The following is a 21777-nucleotide window of genomic DNA, read 5'->3' as shown; positions in this document are numbered from 1 at the left end:
AATACATAAAAGTGATACAAGACAGTTCTGGTTGAGGTATATATTGGTTGAGATACGGGTGGGGAGCGGGTCTCATACCCTTACCCCACCCAGGAAGCACCCAGGGTACCGTACCTTTTGTTGACCGCTAGCTCAGGGGAACAAGTCTGAAAAATCCTAGTCTAGCAGTTCCCCACAGGGTTCTTTCCTACTTTAGGATGCTCAGTTTCAATGCTCAAGTGACCAGGTTAGTACCATGGGCTCAGAACCTAGGTCTCTAATGAGCAAGGCACCAGAACCTTCTGATACCTGTCACATTCAGGCTAGGAGGAGTCTAGACCTATTTCCACCCTCGAAGCTGTGTCTAAGCCCTAATACTCCTGCATTCCTATCCCCAATCACAAAGCCCATTCCCACCATTCAGGAATAACAAATACCATCTTTAGTTACAAAAAATAACCCTGCTTGTCCCTGAAACCCCACCATTAGCATTTCATCCTTTTGGATAAAGTGCTTGCCAGCTCCCCTAGAAAGTGACATTCATTCCACACACCGGATGAACAGGTCACCAGGTCTTCTTCCTGCATCCTGGGCACCCAAGGTAGGCCCAGTGACTGCAGGAGATGACAAACGTCACCCTCACTGCCATCTCCCCTGGGCCCTCCCCCCCCCCCCATATAACTGCCCTCACCCTCCCACCCCCTGGCCACCTTTAAGCATGAAGCACTCAGAATCCAGTTCCATTGCGTTGCATGGCCCGACCAACCCGGCCTCCTCCTCCAGCCTCGGGGGCCTCAGACCTTCACCTCCTCAAGTTCCTCAGCTCTTCCGCGCTGACACAGACACAGGCTCCAGAGATGCGAGGAGGCAGCTAGAGGCCCCCCGCCTCCCCAGAGAGTGGCTGCTGCAGGCTAGAGGCAGCCGGCGGGACCTGCAACGGGCCGCCCCCACTCAGTCCTCCCCCGTGCCCTCCTCCAGCCACTTTAGATAGCGCACATCTCCTTGGTCCATGGGAAGACTGAAGACCTCTGGGATTTCAAAAGGATGCACCAACCTTTGGAAAGAAAGCAGAGCCCTGTGAGCGACTATGATGAGAATCAGCCCATGCAGTTAAACCCAACCGGCCAGCCTCCTGTGAGGCTGCCATCTACTGCCATCTACCGCGGTCCACCTGCCCAGGCCCATGGGCCGCTGCTCCTGAGCCTGTTTCCCATTTGTCAACAAGGAATGAGGTGGGCCAGATGGCTTTAGAGTCTCCCGGTCATGGGTTCCAATTCTAAGCCTGCCTCTTGTAGCTGTGTGACCGTGGACAAATCACTTCATTTCTCCACAGGCCCTAAAAAAAGGGTGTCAAAATAGTACCTATGTGACTGGGCTGCTGGGGAGTGAGACAAGGCACAAAAGGCACTTACCTGGCGTACCGATGGGCACTGCGTGCATTCGTTACATGGCAGTTACTGTCTGTATCACTATCCCACGCTCATCGCTGTGCCTTCCCCAAACGACCCCCCGTATCTCTGCATTGTCTTCTCCTCCAAGAAAGTTCTCTGTTCATCACTTACAAGCCCGTCTATCCTTCAAAGCCCAGCTCAACCACTGATCTTCTTCCAGGGATCTTCCTCGACCATCCAAACCCATAGGAAGCTCTTCTTTCTCTCCATTCCTTTCACCTGGCCCTCGGCACACAATGCAAGTTCTTTTCGCTTCTTAGACTGAAGAGATATGAGGCCTTGGGCCTCAGTCCCCCATCTGTCAAATGTGGGGAACAATCCCTGCTTCCTTTCCAATGAAGGAGGCACTGTAAAATTTTCATGAGACAGCATGCATAGTAAATCACAACACATGCATGCATGCCTAAACATTTGGAGTTGGGGTGATTTTATCCAGTGACCAAGGATAATGCATTTTCTTATTTCAGGGCACACATCAGTGTGTTTGTTTTCTGTTGGTTTTTTTTTTTTTTTAGGATCTTATTGGGTTTATTCAATGATTCAAAAACCAGGCAGCATCCCCTCTAGCAAACAGAAAAGGAGCTCCCTCACGTATGTGTTTTTATTAGCAGACATACAGAACTCAGTGTGTGTATGAAGGCAGTGTTTGGACACACAGAATAAGACCGTTTTAACACGTTAGTAGGAAGAGCTGCCGTGCCACCACCAAGAATCACTGATTTTTTTTTTCCTTTGAGAGGAAGAGAGAGAGCACACATATGTTGGGGAGGGGCGGAGAGAGAGGGGGGACAGAGGATCCGAAGCTGTGCTGACAGCAGAGAGCCCGATGCAGGGCTGGAACTCACGAATCAGGAGACCGTGACCTGAGCTGAAGTCGGACACTTAACTGAGCCACCCGGGCGCCCCAAGCATCAATGATTTAAGCCAGCGCTTCTCGAGCCTTAACGTGCGTAGGAATCCCATGGGGATCTTGTTAAACTGTAGTTTGACTCCTTAGTTTGGGGTGACAGTGAGGAGGCAGTCCTAGCAAGCTTCCAGGTGATGCCAATTACTCCCCAAACCATACCGTGAACACCAATCTAGACCAGCAGTTTTCAGAGTGAGGCCCACTGACCCCTGGGGAATTCCAACACTCTGCCAGGTCCATGAGGCCAAAACTGTTTTCAGAAGAATACTAGTTTTCATTTTTTTAATGTTTATTTTGAGAGAGAGAGAGTGGGGGGGGGGCGGGGAGGGGAGAGAGGGAGACACAGAATCTGAAGCAGGCTCCAGGCTCAGAGCTGTCAGCACGGAGTGGGATGCAGGGCTCGAACCCACGAACCGCGAGATCATGACCTGAACCGAAGTCGGCCGCTTAACCAACGGAGCCACGCAGGCGCCCCGAAAAATACTAATTTTCTATTAATCTTCTTACTGTGTTGATCCCTGCACTGCTGGTGCAAAACAATGCCGAGTAAGACTGCTGGCACCTCAGCACGCGGCAAGGCAGTGGCACCACAGCGTATGAGCCTCACGGTGCTCTTCTCCACTGCACGCTTGGGCTTCAGAAAAGTCACGTTCACTCAAGAACATCCTCAATAAAACAGCGAAGATCGCTATTGCTATTGCACTTCAGCCCTGGAGTCCCTGTCTCATTAATGACGAAATGGAAAGTGCACATTAAAGCACTTCTGCCGGATACTGAAGTTCAATGTTGTCTTAAACCTATCTGCCCGTTGAAGCCACAAGCCAAACTAAACAAACTGCACTTTTTTTCATGGAACACCATTTTTAATTTCAAGCCTGAGTGACCATAATTTGTCTGTCATGTTTACAAATGCTGGTTACTGTGGTTTGAGCATTAGGCAGACGTTATTCTCTAATGTGAACAAAGTGAGCCGATCACTCAAATGAAGTGATCACTCAACTGATACCATTTGTTGAGGAAAAAAATTCATGTTTTCAAGCAAAAATTAGAAGTTTGAAAGTTTGAGTTTACCATCATGAGCGTAAAAGTGTCCCAGTACTTAAGAGAGAGTATGTTTTCTGAGGAGACGCAGCCTTCTCAACAAGCCAGATGTTGCCAAAATGTAAAATGATGCCATTTTTCTCACTTTGTTTCTTGGAAAATATGGTTACTTCCCATAAAAATGTATTACTTATGTTTATATAGAACAGTTGTATTGTTATTATTTTAAATGAACTAAAACATTTTTTTAATTTCATAGTTTTACTTTCCAATGCAATAAACTTTAACATAACCTTAAGCTCCCCTGGGATCCGAAGACCAAAATCTTGAGAACTACTGTCTCCATTCACTCACCCTAGCCTCTCATTTTACAGCTGGAGAATCTGAGGGACAGGGACATGCCCAGGGTCATATGAGAGGTTGGTGACTAGGCGCTAGGTCTCTTGCTTTTCAAGCTCATTCACTTCGTTCCCAGGACATCCCTGGCTGAAAAGACACACCAGCATTACCTGATATAGCTGAACAGCATGCGGACCTTGGAGGTCTTTGTCTTTATTAGCTGTAAAAGAAAAAAAAAATCCCTGCTTTAGGAAGGACCCTGGCCCCAGCCATGCAGCTACTCGTTCATCTGGCCATTTTGGAGACAGCATTCATCCAGGTCACCGGGCACCGTTGCATTTGCAGATTAACCTAGGGCACCTGATGTGAGGCAAGAACCTCAAGCAGTTGATCTCTGCTCATTTTTAATTGGAACCTTGGTCTCGCTCTCCATCGAGGCCCCACCCCCCCCAACCCCCCATCCTCACTCACCAACAGGATTTCAGTGGCTTCTTCTATTTCTCCATTCCAAAAGTACCTGGAGAAGAGAACAAAACCAAATTATGATGCTCACAAGAAGAGCCCAGGAGATACCAAACCTGGCCCAATTAGGTGGCTTACCAAGGTGGAGACTTTAAAATCCTTCCAACCCCACACAAAAATGTCTATAATTGGCCAAGTCCCCAGAGGTCATCGAGTCCAATCATTCTAATGCATGCTTCTAGTAGCTGTCTGAACATTCTATCTCTTGAAGAAATCCATCGATCTACCTTACAGGCTTTCACCTGAGATGGTTTTCCTTCCGGTATGCCAACGTCTGCCACCCAGTTGCTTTCCCTAACTTCCACATGAAGAGCCACCTCAGGACGGCCCTACAGAAACTCCTGTTTTCTCTCCTCCAAATTGGGCATTTCCAGCTCTTTCTGTGCTCATCCTATAGTCATGACTTCCAGGCCCCTCCCATCCTTTGGACTGCTACTTTTATTACTGACTCTTTAAGTGGAGAACCCACAAATGGAGAACTGAAAAAACACAGGAGGCTTCAGGGAAAAAGTGAGCTTTATAACATATGGAAAGAAACAGGCCCAAAAGTTAAAAAAAAAAAAAAAGTCAATAACGATGTTGAGAAAAGAACACAAAAACAGCATCGCTGGCAGGGAAAGAAATTTGGCCTGAGAATATCTACACTGACCCAGGGCAAGCCCAAGAGGACCTAGGCCATCGGCACTGTGGTGAAGGGATTGATTATAAAAAGGATGGACGTATGAAGGGAATGCTAGGCTGAAATGCTGTTCTAGTTCCCAAGCACTGGCTTTATGTGAATCACTTACATAATTTTTTTAAAATTCAGTGAGCCAGGCCCAACCCCCAGGGAGAATGACTGAGTAGCAGCTCTAGAATGGAGCTCAGGCCTCTAAAACACAGCCACATTTGGCTGTGCTGACAGCTCAGAGCTGGAGCCTGCTTCAGATTCTGTGCCTCCCTCTCTCTGTGTCCCTCCCCTGCTTGCACTCTGTCTCTTTCTCTCAAAAATAAATAAAGATAAAAAATTTAAAAAAAACCCACAGCCACACTTGGGAGCTACAGCTACAGACAGATGTGAGCCACTGAGGGGAGGGCGTTGCTGGAGGTGTGGAGGGGGCTTTCATAACACAGCACTTTCCTGCTCTGACCTTCAGAGTAGATACTGTTTTTCTCTCTCTCTCTCCCCCTCCCCCACCAGGGGAGGAAGGAGATGAGAAACAGGCTGATCAGAGATATCAAGGCATAAGACAAATCTTGCACAGCTAGTACTGGGAGGCTGAGATATTTTGATAAGGGAAATGGTACAACCAGGATTAACTCCTGTGAGGGAGTTAACAAAATGAGAGGCAGACACTACAAAGAAGCAGCTTGTCACATAAGCTAACCTCTGAGTTTCCCACAGAATTCAAAAGGGACAGGAATTATTTTCCTTGATATCTTAATAGGCTTACTCAGGGATGGAATGTCCAGTCTGACTTTTTTTTTTTTTAATGTTTATTTATTTTAGAGAGAGAGAGAGAATGAGAATGAGCAGAGAGAGAGGAAGACACAGAATCCAAAGCAGGCTCCAGGCTCTGAGCTGTCAGCACAGAGCCTGACGTGGGGCTCGAACCCATAGGCTGTGAGATCATGACCCGAGCTGAAGTCAGACGCTTAACCTGACTGGGCCACTCAAATATCCCCAGTCTGACTTCTTTGCTAATAACAAGCTAACTAATTTAAACAAAGAATGTTGGTTAAGCATCCAGCTCTTGACTTCAGCTCAGGTCATGATCTCATGGTTCATGGGTTTGAGCCCCGAGCTGGGGCAGTGCTGACAGTGTAGAGCCTGCTTGGGATTCTCACTCTCTCCCTGTCTCTGGCCCTCAGCCGCTCGTGTGTTCTGTCTCTGTCTCTCTCTCTCTCAAGATAAACTTAAAAAAAAAAATTTAAACAAAGAATGTGCAAACAAGATTCATTGTTCCTAAACTACAATTTTTTTCCACCCTTCTGTTTACATAGCCTATTTTTGCTTTTATTGGTTGACATAAATCCACTAGGTGATTTCCTCTGAATATAAATTAACAATGAACTGTTTGTTAATCAAATGCCTTTGAATTGTTCTTTGACCATCCCATTAGTTCGTTGTCCTTCCCACCAGCCAGTACCTGACCTCGCACTCCCACACTCTTCCACAGGCCACAGCAAAACTCACAGTGAGGATGCCTTGGGCAGGATGTTCACAGAGGCAGCCAGCTTCTTATCCAGTATAGCCCTAAAGCAGACAGAGAGAGAGAGAGAGAGAGAGAGAAAGAGAGACCATCACCAAGGTAAGTACCCAGCATCTTAAGAAAAGGGACAAGGGACAGGAGTTCCTGGGAATTGCCCAGGAAACCAGAGTTTACGTAGATAACCATTTAGAGGGCCCCTTCCTCCTCAAACCAACACATTCCATAACCACCAGGCACAGAACTTCTAAAGACAGTGCTATTTATAAGTCCTCCCCTGGGTGGGGAGGAAGGTAGAGAAATAGCTATGGGAAGGCAGTTTTAAGGACAGGCCCAGGGGAAGGGGAACAGATTAACACTGGACAGAGCACAACACCTGGATTCTGTTCCTGACCCTGCAGTGGATGGTTGTGTCACTTTAACCACATTCTTTCATTCCAAGAGTAAGTATTCGAGCATCTGTCCAAGACAGGCATGTCCCCCTGACTCAGGCTGCCTCTCCTGCTGTATAGTTACAGTAACAGGATAGGTTCAGTCAGCGGTTTCAAAACCTTTCAGTCAAGAACCCATTTTATTCTATCACCATCTTCTGCTTTTGTCTGATAGGTATCCGGCTGACACTGCTTCTGATCTGTAGATACCCACGTGACCACACAGATCAGATACAACTCCAAATAAAAGCAAAAACCCATCATACTTCTTTTCACCTCTTAATTTATGTAAAGGTTTCTACCACAGGCCTCAAAGCACAATCATCACCTTTGCAGACCTGTAAGATTTTTTTGTTTTTTGACAGATCATGGGTTGGAATCCCTGGTCTGATAGTCTGATTCCTGTGCAGAACCCTGATGAACACAATCAAATGCACTTGAATTAGTACAGGTGTCACGGAAACAGGAGCACCGCCAAGTCATCAACGCAAAGAGGCGTTCTCAGACATCAAAACCTCAAGCTCTCAAATCAGGCAGGCCTTGACAAACATTTCTCAGGTCTCAGGCAGCCAAGGGGGCCTGATCTATTCTCCGAAGTGCTTGGACCCTGAGCCCTGCTCACTGATACCTCCTGCCCTCAGCCGTTGCCAAGAGAACTGACCTACTTTCTCTTCCGTGAGTTCCAGGCTGAACGTGGCTCTATTTAAGGCTCCACATTTTGTGACAGTCCCTTGGAAAGTTCCAGAGATAAATAAATCCCTGATTGTAAGGAGAGACACATGGCACAAATCTGTTTAAGCACCTGCTGCAAGGCTTGCTCACTCAATCGTCCGCTGAGAAAGTACATTTTATTGGTCCTGACTGTGGCAAGGAAACACAGGGGGTGAATTAAACCTTAAAAAAAAAATAATTCCATTGTCTCATAGGCCCAGAAGGTGAGCTCCTCAGAGACTGTCACGGCAACCTGTCCATGGGTAAAAGACTAGAAACGTGGAGGGCTATGTTATTCAAAAAGCCCCTGTGGCCAAAAACCAAAACCAGAGAGTGTGAGAGCAAGAGAGAACATTAGCTGACTAACACACACACACCAAGACAAGCAGCGAGTCACAGGTGGCAGCTGAGGTCCTCACGCTCATCCGAGGACAACAGAAGATAGAGACGCGTAGAGCCTCGAGAAACTGCCAAATTCACAGACTAGTGAATCACAAACCACATACGTGGTCTGGCTCTTGTGGCATTTTAAAAACTCTTGATTTTGTTACTAATATTTACTATCAGGATATTTCACACTCAAAAAGTAAGAGATTATCAGGGCATCTGGGTGGCTCATTCGGTTAAGCGTTCGACTTTGGCTCAGGTCATGATCTCATGGTTTCATGGGTTCGAGCCCTGCTTCCGGCTCACTCTATCAGCGCAGGCCTGCTTCGGATCCTCTGTCCCTCTCGCTTTGTCCCTCCCCTGCTGTGTGTGTATGCGTGTGCATTATCTCTCTCTCAAAAATAAACATCAAAAAAAAAATAGATTACCTTGTTTCTCACCAGAAAGTGAGTCTTGTAACATTGGACATACTGTCCTCCAAGGTCACATTTACCTAGAGCTGAGCAGTGGCTATTCCCCCGAGGTGACATCCACTTCTCAGGTCCACACATTCCCACTGCCCTCCTTCCTCCCAGTGTGCAGAGGAGTCAGGGCTGCTATCTACCATCGCCGTCCCTCATCACACCCCAGCCCACTTTGCTCATTTAGAGGCCTGCTTGTGGGTATTTGTGTTTGCACCCCTGATCTGATCCACTTCCCTCTTATCTACGGGAGGTCGAAGCCCAGAGAAGACGACTTGTGTAAGGCCGTATGTGGAGTGGGAAGCAGAGAGGACACTAGAATCCAGGTCTCCCAGTTCAACATTCAGGATTTATACTCCGGCCCCAACAAGAGATGTTTCTAGATCACTTTTCTAGCTAAGAACGTGTCTGTCAATGAAGAGATCTAAGAACACTGCCAAGAACCAGAACTGAACTGACCCAGAACTGAGAGGCAGCAGACTAAACTTTAAAGAACGCGAAAGAAGAAAGACCACCACACCAACCGGAGCTGAGAGACGCGGTCTCGCTGCTGGTTCTGTAGCTCAGGCTGGGCTTCCTGCCTGCTCCTGGTGACGGGCCCTCCCCATCACGTACCATCTACTCTGCTTCTACAAAGCCTGGAAACTACACCTGGCTGCCTCTTTTCTATCCAAACCACTGATAAAAAATACCAAACAAAATAGGTTGAGTGAGAGCTCCACGGCCACATCCCTAAAGGCTCCACTTGAGACTTCCAGTCCGACCGGACAGACTAGACAGATACTCCATCCTCCCCTTTGACACCAAAGCCTAGAAGCGACAGGAAATACCTGTTGCTCAGCCATGCCAGCACACGGTAAGAACGCGTTGCGTACCAACGCCTGTGGGGAAGCCCCAAAGAAGAAAGGGCAGTCCTGAGACACGAATGGGAGCGTGCAGGGGAGCTGCCACGGGAGACGAGAGCAACAGTCCCCGTCTGAAGGGGACGGGAACCAGAGCAGGCAGGAATGCGGAGGCAACCACCAAGGTGGGTAGCTGGGACGCCGCAGCAGAGGCGGACCCCCAAAATCTCCCAGGGCCCAGGCAGCAGTAATGGAGTGTCTGTCCCCAGGCAGGAGCGGAAAGTGTGCCAGAAGACCAGTCAGAAGGACACCCCGGCCAGGTGAACGTCCCCCCAGTGCACACTCACGCTGGAGACAGCGCTGCGTGTCCTTGCAGCCACTCTGCACTTCCCCACAAGCACGACTAAAAAGATGAGAGAGGTCACAATTAATCACAAGGTAATTGAGGAAGGTCAGTAACCAAGAGAGACAAAAACTGAACAAACAGAAGAATTTACACAAGAGAACCAGTTAACAGGACATTCAAAGCCAAGATTTTAAAATAAGTAGAACTGTGTACACTTGAAAGTTGCTGAGAGCAAATCTTCAAAGTTTCCACCACACCCACCCACACGCAAGAGAACTAGGGAAGGTAATGAATGTGCTGACTAACCTTACTGGGGTAATTGTTTAGTGTTGTATATTGACATTAAGTATCACGTGGTCCTTAAATTTAACAATGTTGTGTATGTCAATTGTACGTCAAGAAGGCTGAAAAAAATTAAACATAAATTAAGTATAATTAATATCCATAAAAGACAAAGCAAGGTTACTGCATCCATAAAATATGATCAGGCAATTATGAAAGAAGAGCAGTTGGTTAAACTATTAAAAAAAAACTCTATGGGAATGCAAGCTGGTGCAGCCACTCTGGAAAACAGATGGAGGTTCCTCAAAAAACTAAAAATAGAAATACCCTAGGACCCAGCAATTGCACTACTAGGTATTTATCCAAGGGACACAGGGATGCTGTTTCGAAGGGGCACATGCGCCCCAATGTTTATAGCAGCACTATCAACAATAGCCAAGTATGGAAAGTGCCCAAATGTCCATCGATGCATGAATGGATAAAGAAGATGTGGTATATATATATATATATATATATATATATATATATATATATATAATGAAGCATTACTCAGCGATCAAAAAGAATGAAATGTTGCCATTTGCAACTACATGGATGGAACTGGAGGGTATTATGCAAAATGAAATTAGTCAAAGACAAAAATCATATGACTTCACTCATATGAGGACTTTAAGAGACAAAACAGATGAACATAAGAGAAGGGAAACAAAAATGTCCTCCTCAGGGAAGGGGACAAAACATAGGAGACTCATAAATATGGAGAACACACAGAGGGTTACTGGAGGGGTTGTGAGAGGGGGGATGGGCTAAATGGGCAAGGGACATTAAGGAATCTACTCCTGAAATCACTGTTGCACTATATGCTAACTAATTTGGATATAAATTTTTAAAAATTTTAAAAAAACTGTAAATGTTTAAACAAAATAATCAATAGAAGGGCTGAATAGCAAAACAGCTGAAAAATAAGAGAGAACACTGCTCCAAAATTCTCCTAGTACATAGAATAAAGAAACAGAAAAATATAAAAGTTCAGTCAGAGAGAGCAAATTCAACATGTACCTAACCAGGAGTTACAGGAAAAGGACAGAGAAAGAATAAAAAGAGAATATTTACCAAACCAACAGTTGAACATTAAGATAGAAACTCCTAATAAAAAAAAAAAAAAAAAAAAAAAGAGGGATACCTGGGTGGCTCAGTCGGTTGAGCATCTGACCCTTTTTTTTTTTTATTAAATTTTTTTTTCAACGTTTATTTATTTATTTGGAACAGAGAGAGACAGAGCATGAACAGGGGAGGGGCAGAGAGAGAGGGAGACACAGAATCGGAAACAGGCTCCATGCTCCGAGCCATCAGCCCAGAGCCTGACGCGAGGCTCGAACTCACGGACCGCGAGATTGTGACCTGGCTGAAGTCGGACGCTTAACCGACTGCGCCACCCAGACACCCCAGAGCATCTGACCCTTGATTTCAGCTCAGGTCATGATCCTAGGGTCGTGGGACTGAGCCCCGTGTCAGGCTCCATGCTGAGCATGGAGCTGCTTGAGATATTCTCTCTCTCTCTCTCTCTCTCTCTCTCTCTCTCTCTCTCTCTCCTCGGTCTCTCTGTCTCTCTCCCTCCCTCCCTCCCTCCCTCTGCTCCTCTCTCCTGATCGCATGCTCTCTCTCTAGAGTAAAATTTTAAAAAGATAGAAACTCCATGGGGCGCCTGGGTGGCTCAGTCGGTTGGGCGTCCGACTTTGGCTCAGGTCATGATCTCGCAGTTTGTGAGTTCGAGCTCCGCGTCGGGTTCTGTGCTGACAGCTCAGAGCCTGGAGACTGCTTTGGATTCTGTCTCCCTCTCTCTCTGCCCCTCCCCTGCTCATGCTCTGTCTCTGTCTCAAAAATAAGTAAAACATTTAAAAAAAATTTTTTTAAAACATAGAAACTCCTAAAAACTATCGGAGAGAAAAAGTATTATCTACAAAGGAACGAGACCCCAATAAACACCTGACTTCTCATCAGAACCCCGGAGGCAAGAAGGCAATAGAGACCCCTCCCCAAGCTGACACTGATACATGTACTGAGCTGGCCTTCCAACTAGTTAGGACCCAGGTGTTAGAATCCTTTTCCTCCCAACACCCCACCTCACAGATGTCAGCTGATAGTTCTCTGACAGGACCCAGACTGGCTGATCAAAGGGTCAAGACAGTTTAGCACAGACCCTGGGCATACCAGAAGCATCAGAAAGGATTTCAGTTTCTAGCTGCTAAATATTATGGTTGTATTTCTGGAGTAATCACAGGTTCTTTTAGACAAGTGCTATTCTCAGGGCACCTGGGTGGCTCAGTTGGTTGAGCATCCAACTTTGGCTCAGGTCATGATCTCACAGTTCCTGAGCTGGAGCCCCGCACTGGGCTCTCTGCTGTGAGCACAGAGCCTATTCCAGATCCTCTGTCTCTTCTCTCTCTGCCCTGCCCCCTCTCTCTCTCTCTCTCTCTCTCTCTCCCAAAAACAAACATTAAAAAAAAAAAAAAGAAAAACTTTAGACAAGGCTATTCTCCAAAGGTAACATTAATGAAGGAAAAATAGACATTCTAGTTGGGGGAAAGAGAATTGAATAAATTGCAAGGTTAATCTGTGACCAACAATTTGGGGGGCTTTGTGTCCCCAAAGACCAGATTCAACATTTTAAAAGACTGTAACTTAGTCTATCATCAGACTTCAAGAATGCTGAGCTACAAAGTAAAAAGCCAAATTCATTACCCTCTAGACCCACTAACCCTCTTCAAAGCTGTATCTATAAAAAAGAGTGCGGGGGGTGGGGGGGGATTCATAGCCAACAAACATTTAATGAGTACCTATTACATCCAAGTTAGTGGGGTAAGAATTGCACATATTTCCTCTCCTTTAATCCTCACGACAGCCCTGTGAGGTAAGTGGCATGATGTTATGTTATACTGAGAAATCTAACGCTTTGAGAAAGAAAACACCTTGCCCAAGATCACACAGTTAGCTAAGTGGCACAGCCAACATTCGAATCCTGAACGTTTGATTCTAAGTCCAGTGCTCTTCACACCACACCATAGCTGCCTTTAGAAAATTGCCGAGTATTTGAACAGCCTCCTCGCCCTCACTTGTCATGGTGAGCACCTCTGGTACTAAGCTAGGAGAATATCTCCAAGAAGACAGCGGAGTCAAGAATTATAAGACAAAAATTCTCAACCTGCAAAGTCCCCCCATCCTCTGACTTTAACACCCTGGGCAAGCCACCTGACTCTCTACACCTCTGACTCTCTACACCTCATATCCCTTAAATGCCCCCATGTGCCACTCAACATTTTCAGGCCCAGGAGCAGGATCCATGGGTGGGGGGGGGGTTCATTCAGCCGTGGTCCTCTTATCACCCCAAGCTGACAGCTGCGTAGTGGACACACAGGGTTGTCAGAAGCAAGAGAGGGAGCCCAAAGGGGCCACCGTGGAGCATCCCGGTAGCTCCCCCAGCCTCCTGGGGCAGCACCCGAGCCTCTTCACGAGACCTGGCAATATCTCTGGCAATCTGCTCGTTGGGACAGTTGACAAAGACGATGGAGTAAGTGCCGGATACGTAGCTGCCGGTGATAGCTGAATGGAGCTGCAGGCTAAGGGTCCTGAGCACTGGATAGGACAGGAAAGAAGCTGCCAGGATCTACATGGTGGGGAAAGAAAAACACAGGTCAGCAGTGACACGGCCACTTCGCTATCTGCCGGCTCAAGCACATTGGAACCAAGGCTAAGCATCATTTTTTCATCCCCATTCCCCATCCACAAAATAATTCCTGGTATCTGTATGGAGCTCTGGTGCTTAAACAAAGTTTTCATGCCTAAATATTTTCCTATTTTCAGGCCTAAAAATTTGCATTTTGCAGGTGATAAAAAAATGATAAAGAAATCAAGATCACGTAGCTTTTTTTTTCTTAATGTTTATTTATTTTTGAGACAGAGAGAGACAGAGCATGAATGGGGGAGGGTCAGAATCCGAAGCAGGCTCCAGGCTCTGAGCTGTCGGCACAGAGCCCGACGCGGGGCTTGAACTCACGGACCTCGAGATCATGACCTGAGCTGAAGTCGGCCGCTTAACCGACTGAGCCACACAGGTGCCCCTCACGTAGCTTTTTTAACTGGTGAAGCCAGGATTAGGAATCAAGTCTGGATGAGCAGAAACCCATTCTTATTGACAGAGCTACTACTGGAGGTAAAGCCAACTGGCAACCACTGAACTGCTATCATCCCATGGGGATTATTAGTAATGATAAGCTCTTACATCTGTTGATGTTTAGGGAGTTAACTTCACCTCCATTCATTTGTATATGTGTAGGCACTGTGGGTAGTCCAGTGGAAAAGGTAGCCTAATTCAAAGTAATGTGACCTGTGTTATTGTAACTGAGAGGTGGTGGGACCTGGAGGAAGGCTGTACCTGAGGGAGCGGAAAAGCCTTTGAAGAGAAGGCACCGTCTAAGCTGTATCTGAAGCAATAAATAGGTTTACAAGAGGAAAGGGAGGTACTCTTAGCAAATGACAATATATACAAAGTCGAGAGGTATTTAGGGACAGATGTCTAGTTTGCAGGTATGAGATCAGGAGGAAGAAAGACCGGCAAGACTTACAAAGACAAGGGTCAGACAGAGGAGTCTGGAGTTTACACTCATGTGACAGGGTGCTTTCAGAGGTTTTTAGGCAGGAGAGTAATAAACATGGTCAAGCTGAGTAAAGTAACAGAAGAGAGAGGAGGGACCAGAAGGCAGTCTATTTAAAAGGCCACTACCGTGTTCTAGGAAACAGACCTTAACAACTTGAGCAAAGAAGATGGCAGTGACAATGTGAGAGCAAAAGACACTCAAGACTGAATTATCCTCACTATTTTAATGATGAACTTTAAAATAAGACGAACTGGAAACAACTGATGAACAGTCTCCAATCCAGGGCTCTCTGCTTGGGGGATACCATAGAGCCATTAAGAGGGTGGAGGCAACTCGGAGGGGCCACAGTGTGACTCAGGCAAGGCTGAACAGGAACGCGCTTCTCCTGCCTCCCAGCCCAGGGCTCAGGCCTCACTCAAACAAGCCTCTGTTCTCCCACTCTCCTTCCACATTATTGCCTGGGGCCTGGCTCCTACTTCTTGGCAGGGCCTGAGCAGCGTTTTTATGTTCTGAGCTCCAGTTTGACTAGAGGCCTGTCTGGGTTGGGTTTCTCATTCCCTCCTACCACCTCCACCGACACCTCAATTCAAAATACCAGTCCTCTGAACTAAACCAGTGACCGTGCAAGAACAAAAGAACCAGGCGGTGCAATGAAGCTTTTATTGCATGTGTGCGTTTTTTAACGACAACCCAATTAGAGTATAAGAAAAAAATTAAGGCACTAGAAAGCAGGATTTAAATCCTATTGCCAGTACTGCTAACTGCCTGTGGCCTTCAACAAGTTACTTCCTCTCCCTTCTATAAATGTTATCTAGAAAATGGAGATCCTGACACTTGTGCTGCCTACTTCAGAGTTGTCATGGGTTCAAACCAGCTAGAGAAACTACTTTGTAATCACGAGTTCAGTTGAGGAAGGGAACGTGCTTTGCTCATCACTGTATCCCCAGAAAAGTTGATGGCCACAGCAGGTTAATATTTGTAAACTAGTGAATTAATATACCAGTAATGTGTGGTTATTAAGACTGAATAGCCTTGTGAAGTAGAAAGGGCTCTGGAGTCACCCACTGCTGCTTTGAGCAGAGAACTGAACATACTGGAACATGCAAGGTGTCAACTACATGACTCTGAAGTGGCTTCCAGAGCAGACTCTAAACAAAAGGGGCAGTGGGCTATCCCCCCAATCAAAAAAACCACTCCTGGGGAAGATGTGGGACATTTCAGCCAGCAGGTATCAGCGGAAAACAGAGCTAACAGGATTAACTACGAACTACCCTAAAACGTGTTGGAAACTCATATGAACTCACAATCAAAATGCTAAGAGTAAGAGGTAAATGGGCCCTCAGCTATTATCTAAGATAACCTTTCATTTACCAAACAAGGTAACTGAGACAGAACATACAGGAACTCTGTGATAGAACCAAGACTTGAAACCAAGGCTCTTCCTCCCACTGTGGACTCTTTGAACTGCAATGACCAGGAATTGGTCTAGTGGGGTCATGTCAGCTTCACATACTCCAGTGGTTCTCAACTAGGGGCAATTCCCCCCCGCCCAGGGGACATCTGACAATGTCTGGAGACAATTTTGACTGTCATAACTGGGAAGGAGATGCTATGGCATCTAGTAGGTAGAGGCCAGGATTGCTGCTAACATCCTCTTGTTCCAGTGATCACAGTGAAATACAGACAGTTGTCTGCACAAGTCTCCCCCATTGGGCATGAGCTCCTTAGTCCCATTCATTTCTATGTTCCCAGCACTTTACAAACCTTGACAGGGAGTACAGACTTGAGAAATGTTTGTGGACCTACCAAAAACGTGTCAGAAGCATGAAAAGTCAGTTTGGAACCAAGGGTGGACCACAATATATTACAAAGTGGCATTCTATGAAAGTAAGATTGATGGGCAATACACACATCACAGAATTCCCTAATAAAAACATTATAACGGAAAAAGATCTACTATCATTTTTAAAGTCTTTATAACATTTTCATACTTACCTTTTACTATTCACTTTTTCTAACTTTACATTTGTTTAAAATATGAACCTTTCAGTTCATATTTCATTCTGCCTTTTTCCTTTTTTGTCCTGGAATATTCACACAGCTTTTAAGAGGTTATGATTGACTTTAAAATCAGTGTTAAGACAGAAGAGAAGAGGCCTCAGAAACCACCCAGTGGTTCTAACCTTGTAATCGACCTAGTTTTAAGGAATCTAAGATACTCTGGAGTTGAGTGCTACATTGTGTTTATCTATATACACTTTCCTTGGGTGCAGATCCAGAACTTTCTCACAAACACACAAATCAAAAAAATCTACAGTCCTAAAAAGGTTAAGAGCCACTGATTTGTGCCAATGTTTCAGAAGGGGAATGGAAGAGCCAGAGAGGGGAAGAAATCACCCAAAAGGGAAGTAGCAAGGCTTCTGATCCTCTCCTCAGTTCTTTCCACCTCCCGCTCAAACACCACCACCAGCAGTACTCTGTAGGCACTTCCAACCTCAACATTTTACGATATTTCATAGATGAGAAAACAAAACTCTTCCCCAAATGCAGAAAAACAAGATGGTAACTGCAAGAGAAAGAGGCAAAGAATCTACCCTGTGACCCTCACAGGAGAACTCACCAGCGACACCCCTTCACCTCCCGGACAACTCTCGCCATGAAACACAGCCCAGGCACTCGTCCTCACAAGGTGGGGAGTGAAGGGTTGCTGGAAATCTTCAGAACCATGCTACAATCTCCAGAACCCGGGCAGTGTCTCCAGGGATCTTCCTACCTGCCTGGTCCCAGCTCAAAATCCCAGGAGCAGAAAACAGAAATGCAGTTTCTTCCCTCAATCCCCAGGTTGGGGGTTTAGGGGTGGGAGAGTTCATGGAGTCGTAGCATGGGGCACTCACCAGGAGGCATATAAGGACAGAGGGCCGCAGGTAGCCTGGCAGAGGACACCGGGAGCCCAGCCTGTCCATGGCGTCGCTGGTAATTTAGTAGCACAGTAGCGAACTGTGGCCTCAGGCTGAGTTGCAAGCTGATGGGCGGGCACTGAGGGCCTAAAATGCCCTATCCCCTCACCACCTGCTGCCTGCCTCACTGCTCAGCCAGGCCCCAGCCAGGCTGGCCAGAAGGAGATAGTGAGGGGGCAGGGAAAGAGGGAGTAATTATTCTCACTAGGCGATTCTCTTCCTAGAAACAAAAAGCCCACGCACCAAATGCAGACCTATAACTCCTACAAAAATAAAAATGATAATTTTCCCTCCCCGTTGTAACAACAAAAAATGATAAAAATCCCCACATCACATGTACAGATAAAAAGATGGAAGTTTCTTAGATCTATAAAACTTTCAGAAACCATGGCACACAAACACTAAAACACCTACACAAAACTCTTCCACTTTATAGGGGCCTATCCTGCCAAAAATAACCAGTGAAGCACACGCACACAGGCGTGCACACACACACACACAGCTGCCTTCCTATCCCTCACAGCACCTCCTCCTCCCAGGAGCTCCCTTCTAACTCTCCCTGGCTTAAAATACATTTGTTCCCAGCTGCTCTTCTGGGAAGTCCTGTGAACTTCATCTTTCCAGGCCAGATGCTCCATGCAGCTTTTTCCAGGGTTGATCCCACTGCCCTCTATTTCCCTAAGGCACTTTGTACACACTTCTGCGGCAGCATTTTATATCAACCCTGGGGGGCTGCAAACAAATAAGAAAAGCAGCAAGCTAATGACTGACTGCTGCCCTTTGAGAATGTAGTTCTCGAAGTTCTCTCCATTGCCAGGGTTTGCAACTTTTAAATCCAGCTTTTTAATGTGAAAATATCTTAATTTTTAAATGAGATTTCTGGGGCAGGGGAAGGAGCTGACTACACAAGGATACAAGTAAACTTAAAGTGAAGGGAACTGTTCTGTATCTTGATTGTGGTAGTGGTTACACAAGTGTTAAAAAAAATTCAACAACTACACAGTTATATTGGTGAATTCTATTGTATGTAAACAGTACCTTAAACAGCCAGGGAAATGCTGGAAACCAATTCAAAATTGTTTTACACTGGGTAGACCAAACAACTCATCTGTTAGCCAAATATGGATTGCAGGCTGCCGGTTCACAGCCTTTGTGTTTAGTTATCTGCTTACTATCTCATTCCTTGGGACTATAACTTCTTAAAAACCCATACTTCCTAGCAGCATCTGACAAAGTGGTTAATAAATCAGTTGTAGCCCTAGTCTTATCATTTACGTGTTTAGCTGCGAAGACTCGTGCAAATTACATAGCCTCTCTGAGCTTTGGTGGACTTTTTGGTAAAGGAAGGGCTAATACCTCCTTCACAGGTCTGAAGTGAGGATTAATAAAGACAATTAATGTGAGAGTATTGTAGAAAATCTAAGAGCATGTCAGCTTTTCAAAAGCAAGTAGTCTCATACTTACTATTATGGTTAACTCAGAAAATTTCGGGGCGCCTGGGTGGCTCAGTAGGTGAAGTGTCCAAACTTTGGCTCAGGTCATGGTATCTCATGGTTTGTGGGTTCGAGCCCCACGTTGGGCTCTGTGCCAAGAGCTGAGAGCCCGGAGTCTGCTTCTGATTCTGTGTCTCCCTCTCTCTCTACCCCTCCCCTGCTCTCACTCTCTCAAAAATAAATAAACGTTAAAAGAAAACAAAAAAAATTTCCACCTGTGTTTGAAGAACTTAGTATCTGTGGAAAAACTGGGCTAGAGAAAAAAAAGCTGAGCGGTCCTAAGAAAACCATTATATCCAAAGTCCAGAAAAATAAATCAAGACTGTGATCTTTTATACCTATTACATTAATAAGAAATGTAGCCACTGTTAATGACCATTTACCTTAGATCCTGAGATGGCTTCCTGAGATCATGTCCCCAAGTTTAGCATGGGACCCCAGATAGCTTATGCTCAATAAATGTTTGTTGAATGACAAAACAATATAGATGTGTGGCTGATGATAAGCATGGTCATGATGAAAGTGATGTTGGAACAAGAGGGGAAGAATGGCAAGAGATGAATCATCATTTGGAAGAAAACGCCTCTGGATTCACTTCTTCAACTCAGGCACTTCTACTCTCTCCAGATTCAATTCTAAGGTTAGATTCCAAAAATCCAATTCTGCATTTATAGCTTCGGCAGAGTCTTCAGATACAGTAAGTCTCAGCGCCAACGCCTGAGGGTCCAGGATCTTCTTCTGGAGGCTTCTTATCCTCTTTCTCTGTCTCTACCTTCTCCTCCTTTTGGGATTCAGATTCAGACTCCCCTTCAGACTCAGATTTTGTATCCATCTTCTACACCCACACTACCTCCTCTTTGTGTCTTCTTTGTTCAACTCCTTTGCTTTATTTTGAAGGTTCTCTTGCACCTCTTTACAGGTATACAACAATTTACTGAAGTCTTTTTTAAAGGCCAAACTTCGATACGGGAAAGGATCCCTATCCTTTGCAGCATCAATGAGGTCCGAGGCCTGGCATAAGAAAGCATTCAGTTTCCTTAGACTCATCTTTACCTCTAGCTCCAGGGTCTTGTCTTCTTCCATATTTATTGATATAGACTCTCTTTCGGTTATGAACAAAGCTTGAAACTTGAGCACCTCATTAATTTCCCCCTGTTCGATATCAGTGAAGTTAAAGTCCATCCGTGTTGCAGACTCCATGATTTTTGCAACTTCTTCATTAGCTCTAGGGAAACATGCATAATCATTCACAACATCATCCAAAAGTTTCCACCAGGCTTTATTAAGAGCAGCTGGTCTTATATCATCCATTGACTCTTTTATCACTACCAAAGCCTCAGCAATGTTGTACTGTTGCCATGTTCCTCTCAAAGTAAGACAAGGGTTTTTTTCAATACAGTCAACAAAGTGGTCAAACATACGCTTGGTGTAATACCTCCTGAATGCTTCAATTATACCCTGATCCAAGGGCTGAAGACAGCTAGTGCCTTCCAGGGGGAGAAACACAGTCTCAACATTAAGATGAGCAACCAAAAATGAGTCTGGGCGATTGGGACCTCTGTCCAAAATTAGCAACACTCTGAACTCAAGATTTTTTTTTTCTATTAAATAACTCCCACCCTGATGAATAAAACAATTATGAAACCAATCCAAAAAGAGGGCAGCGGTTTGGGGTGTGAACTCCAGAATACAGGAAGGCGGTTTTTATCTTTTCCCAAAAGACATGTGGGATTAGGGTCTTTACAAAGCAGCAATGGTTTTATCATTTGGTCACCGGCGGCACTGGCACCAAAAAATGAGGGAAATCCTGTCCTTAGCTTCCTCTAAGCTTTCCGGATTTTTGTCTCTTTCCCTAAAAGTACGTGGAGGCATGCACTGCCAAAAAACTGGCTCATCTCCTCGGCATCGAAGACCCGCTGAGGCACATAGCTCTGATCAGCCTCTGGAGTTGTTTGGACATACTTGGATGCCGACTGGGCAGTCAGCGCTTCTTCCCCTCCCATCGACCTCGAATTTCGCAGACTGTGGCGATTTCTAAACTTCTCAAACCATCCCTTGCTCCCATGAAACTTATCCGGGCTGCCCTTCCCAGTCGTTTCCACCCGCTGCTTGTAAATGCGGTTGGCCTGGCTGCAGACGGCCTTCAGCGTCAGAGGCCGCCCCCCTATGGTCTGGGCCTCCACCCAAAAAGGTTAACTCCGTCTCCATCTTCTCGATGTTTACGTGCCGGGAAATGCACCGCACCTTGGAGCGGAGAGGCGACACAGTCTCCATGCCGGCCCTGATGACCTTCGCGTTTCTCCTAATGGTGCGCACGGTCTATTCGTTGACGCCCAACAGGCGCCCCACGTCGGTTTTACTCACGCCTTCTTCCAGCTTCTCGCGAATTTTCATCTTGTCTTCCAGAGGTATGACCCTCCACCTCCTCTGGATTCGTGTCTGGCCAGGGAGCAATATGCCCAATCGCCTCGGCTCCGCCTGGGGTGGCCTCGGCCGCCGCCCCCACCGCAGCCGACAGCCCGTGGCTTTGGGGCCCAGAGGCCGCCCGCGAGGCCATTTAAGCTTCTGTGGGTCCTCATCGTCACCACTCCGCTTGCCGGGCATTTGACGCGCCTTCGCTCTGGAAGGGAAATACGCAAGGCGACCGGAAAGTCAGCCTGCGGGACCCACCGGGCGGCGCCCACGAGGACGCCCCGCCGCGACCCCGCAACCACCGGCAACAGTTGGCTCGGCCCTTGACGGCCCCTGTCTCGCGAGGCTTGGCGGCCCCCCAGGCGCTCGCGC

The 21777-nt window shown here is 46.3% G+C and overlaps 1 protein-coding gene across 11 annotated transcripts; it reads right to left on the bottom strand.

Moving 5' to 3' along the window:
• Positions 1-676: 676 nt before the first annotated feature.
• Positions 677-21770, bottom strand: LOC102901472 (protein CutA homolog). Of its 11 annotated transcripts, none has more exons than XM_006939417.4 (6): positions 17438-19370; positions 13404-13552; positions 6416-6475; positions 4189-4234; positions 3888-3937; positions 677-1033 (listed from the first exon to the last, which is right to left on the bottom strand). In XM_006939417.4, the coding sequence occupies exons 1-6, from the start codon at positions 17504-17506 to the stop codon at positions 931-933; spliced, it is 477 nt and encodes a 158-aa protein (XP_006939479.1). In that variant the 5' UTR covers positions 17507-19370; the 3' UTR covers positions 677-930. The 11 variants fall into 11 exon arrangements, 2 of the variants coding, with proteins under 2 accessions (XP_006939479.1, XP_019671993.1); XR_002148461.2 differs by lacking the exon at positions 17438-19370 and adding an exon at positions 19377-20370 and having other exon boundaries at positions 988-1033; positions 6369-6475; positions 13204-13552; XR_006589104.1 differs by lacking the exons at positions 677-1033; positions 17438-19370 and adding exons at positions 19377-20218; positions 21238-21770 and having other exon boundaries at positions 1929-3937; positions 13204-13552.
• Positions 21771-21777: the final 7 nt, after the last annotated feature.

This window comes from Felis catus, chromosome D4, assembly GCF_018350175.1.
Source record: "Felis catus isolate Fca126 chromosome D4, F.catus_Fca126_mat1.0, whole genome shotgun sequence".
Classification (NCBI taxonomy): domain Eukaryota; kingdom Metazoa; phylum Chordata; class Mammalia; order Carnivora; family Felidae; genus Felis; species Felis catus.
Note: the sequence above shows the minus strand (reverse complement) of the source record. Positions and strands in the feature narration are given on the sequence as shown.

Coding starts and splice junctions, on each gene's coding strand:
- LOC102901472 (XM_006939417.4), bottom strand. CDS start 17,506: ATGGACAGGCTGGGCTCCCGGTGTCCTCTGCCAGGCTACCTGCGGCCC. Junction 13,553..17,437: donor CTGTCCTTATATGCCTCCTG/GTGAGTGCCCCA, acceptor CCCACCATGTAG/ATCCTGGCAGCTTCTTTCCT. Junction 3,938..4,188: donor AAGCCACTGAAATCCTGTTG/GTGAGTGAGGAT, acceptor TTTCTTTTACAG/CTAATAAAGACAAAGACCTC.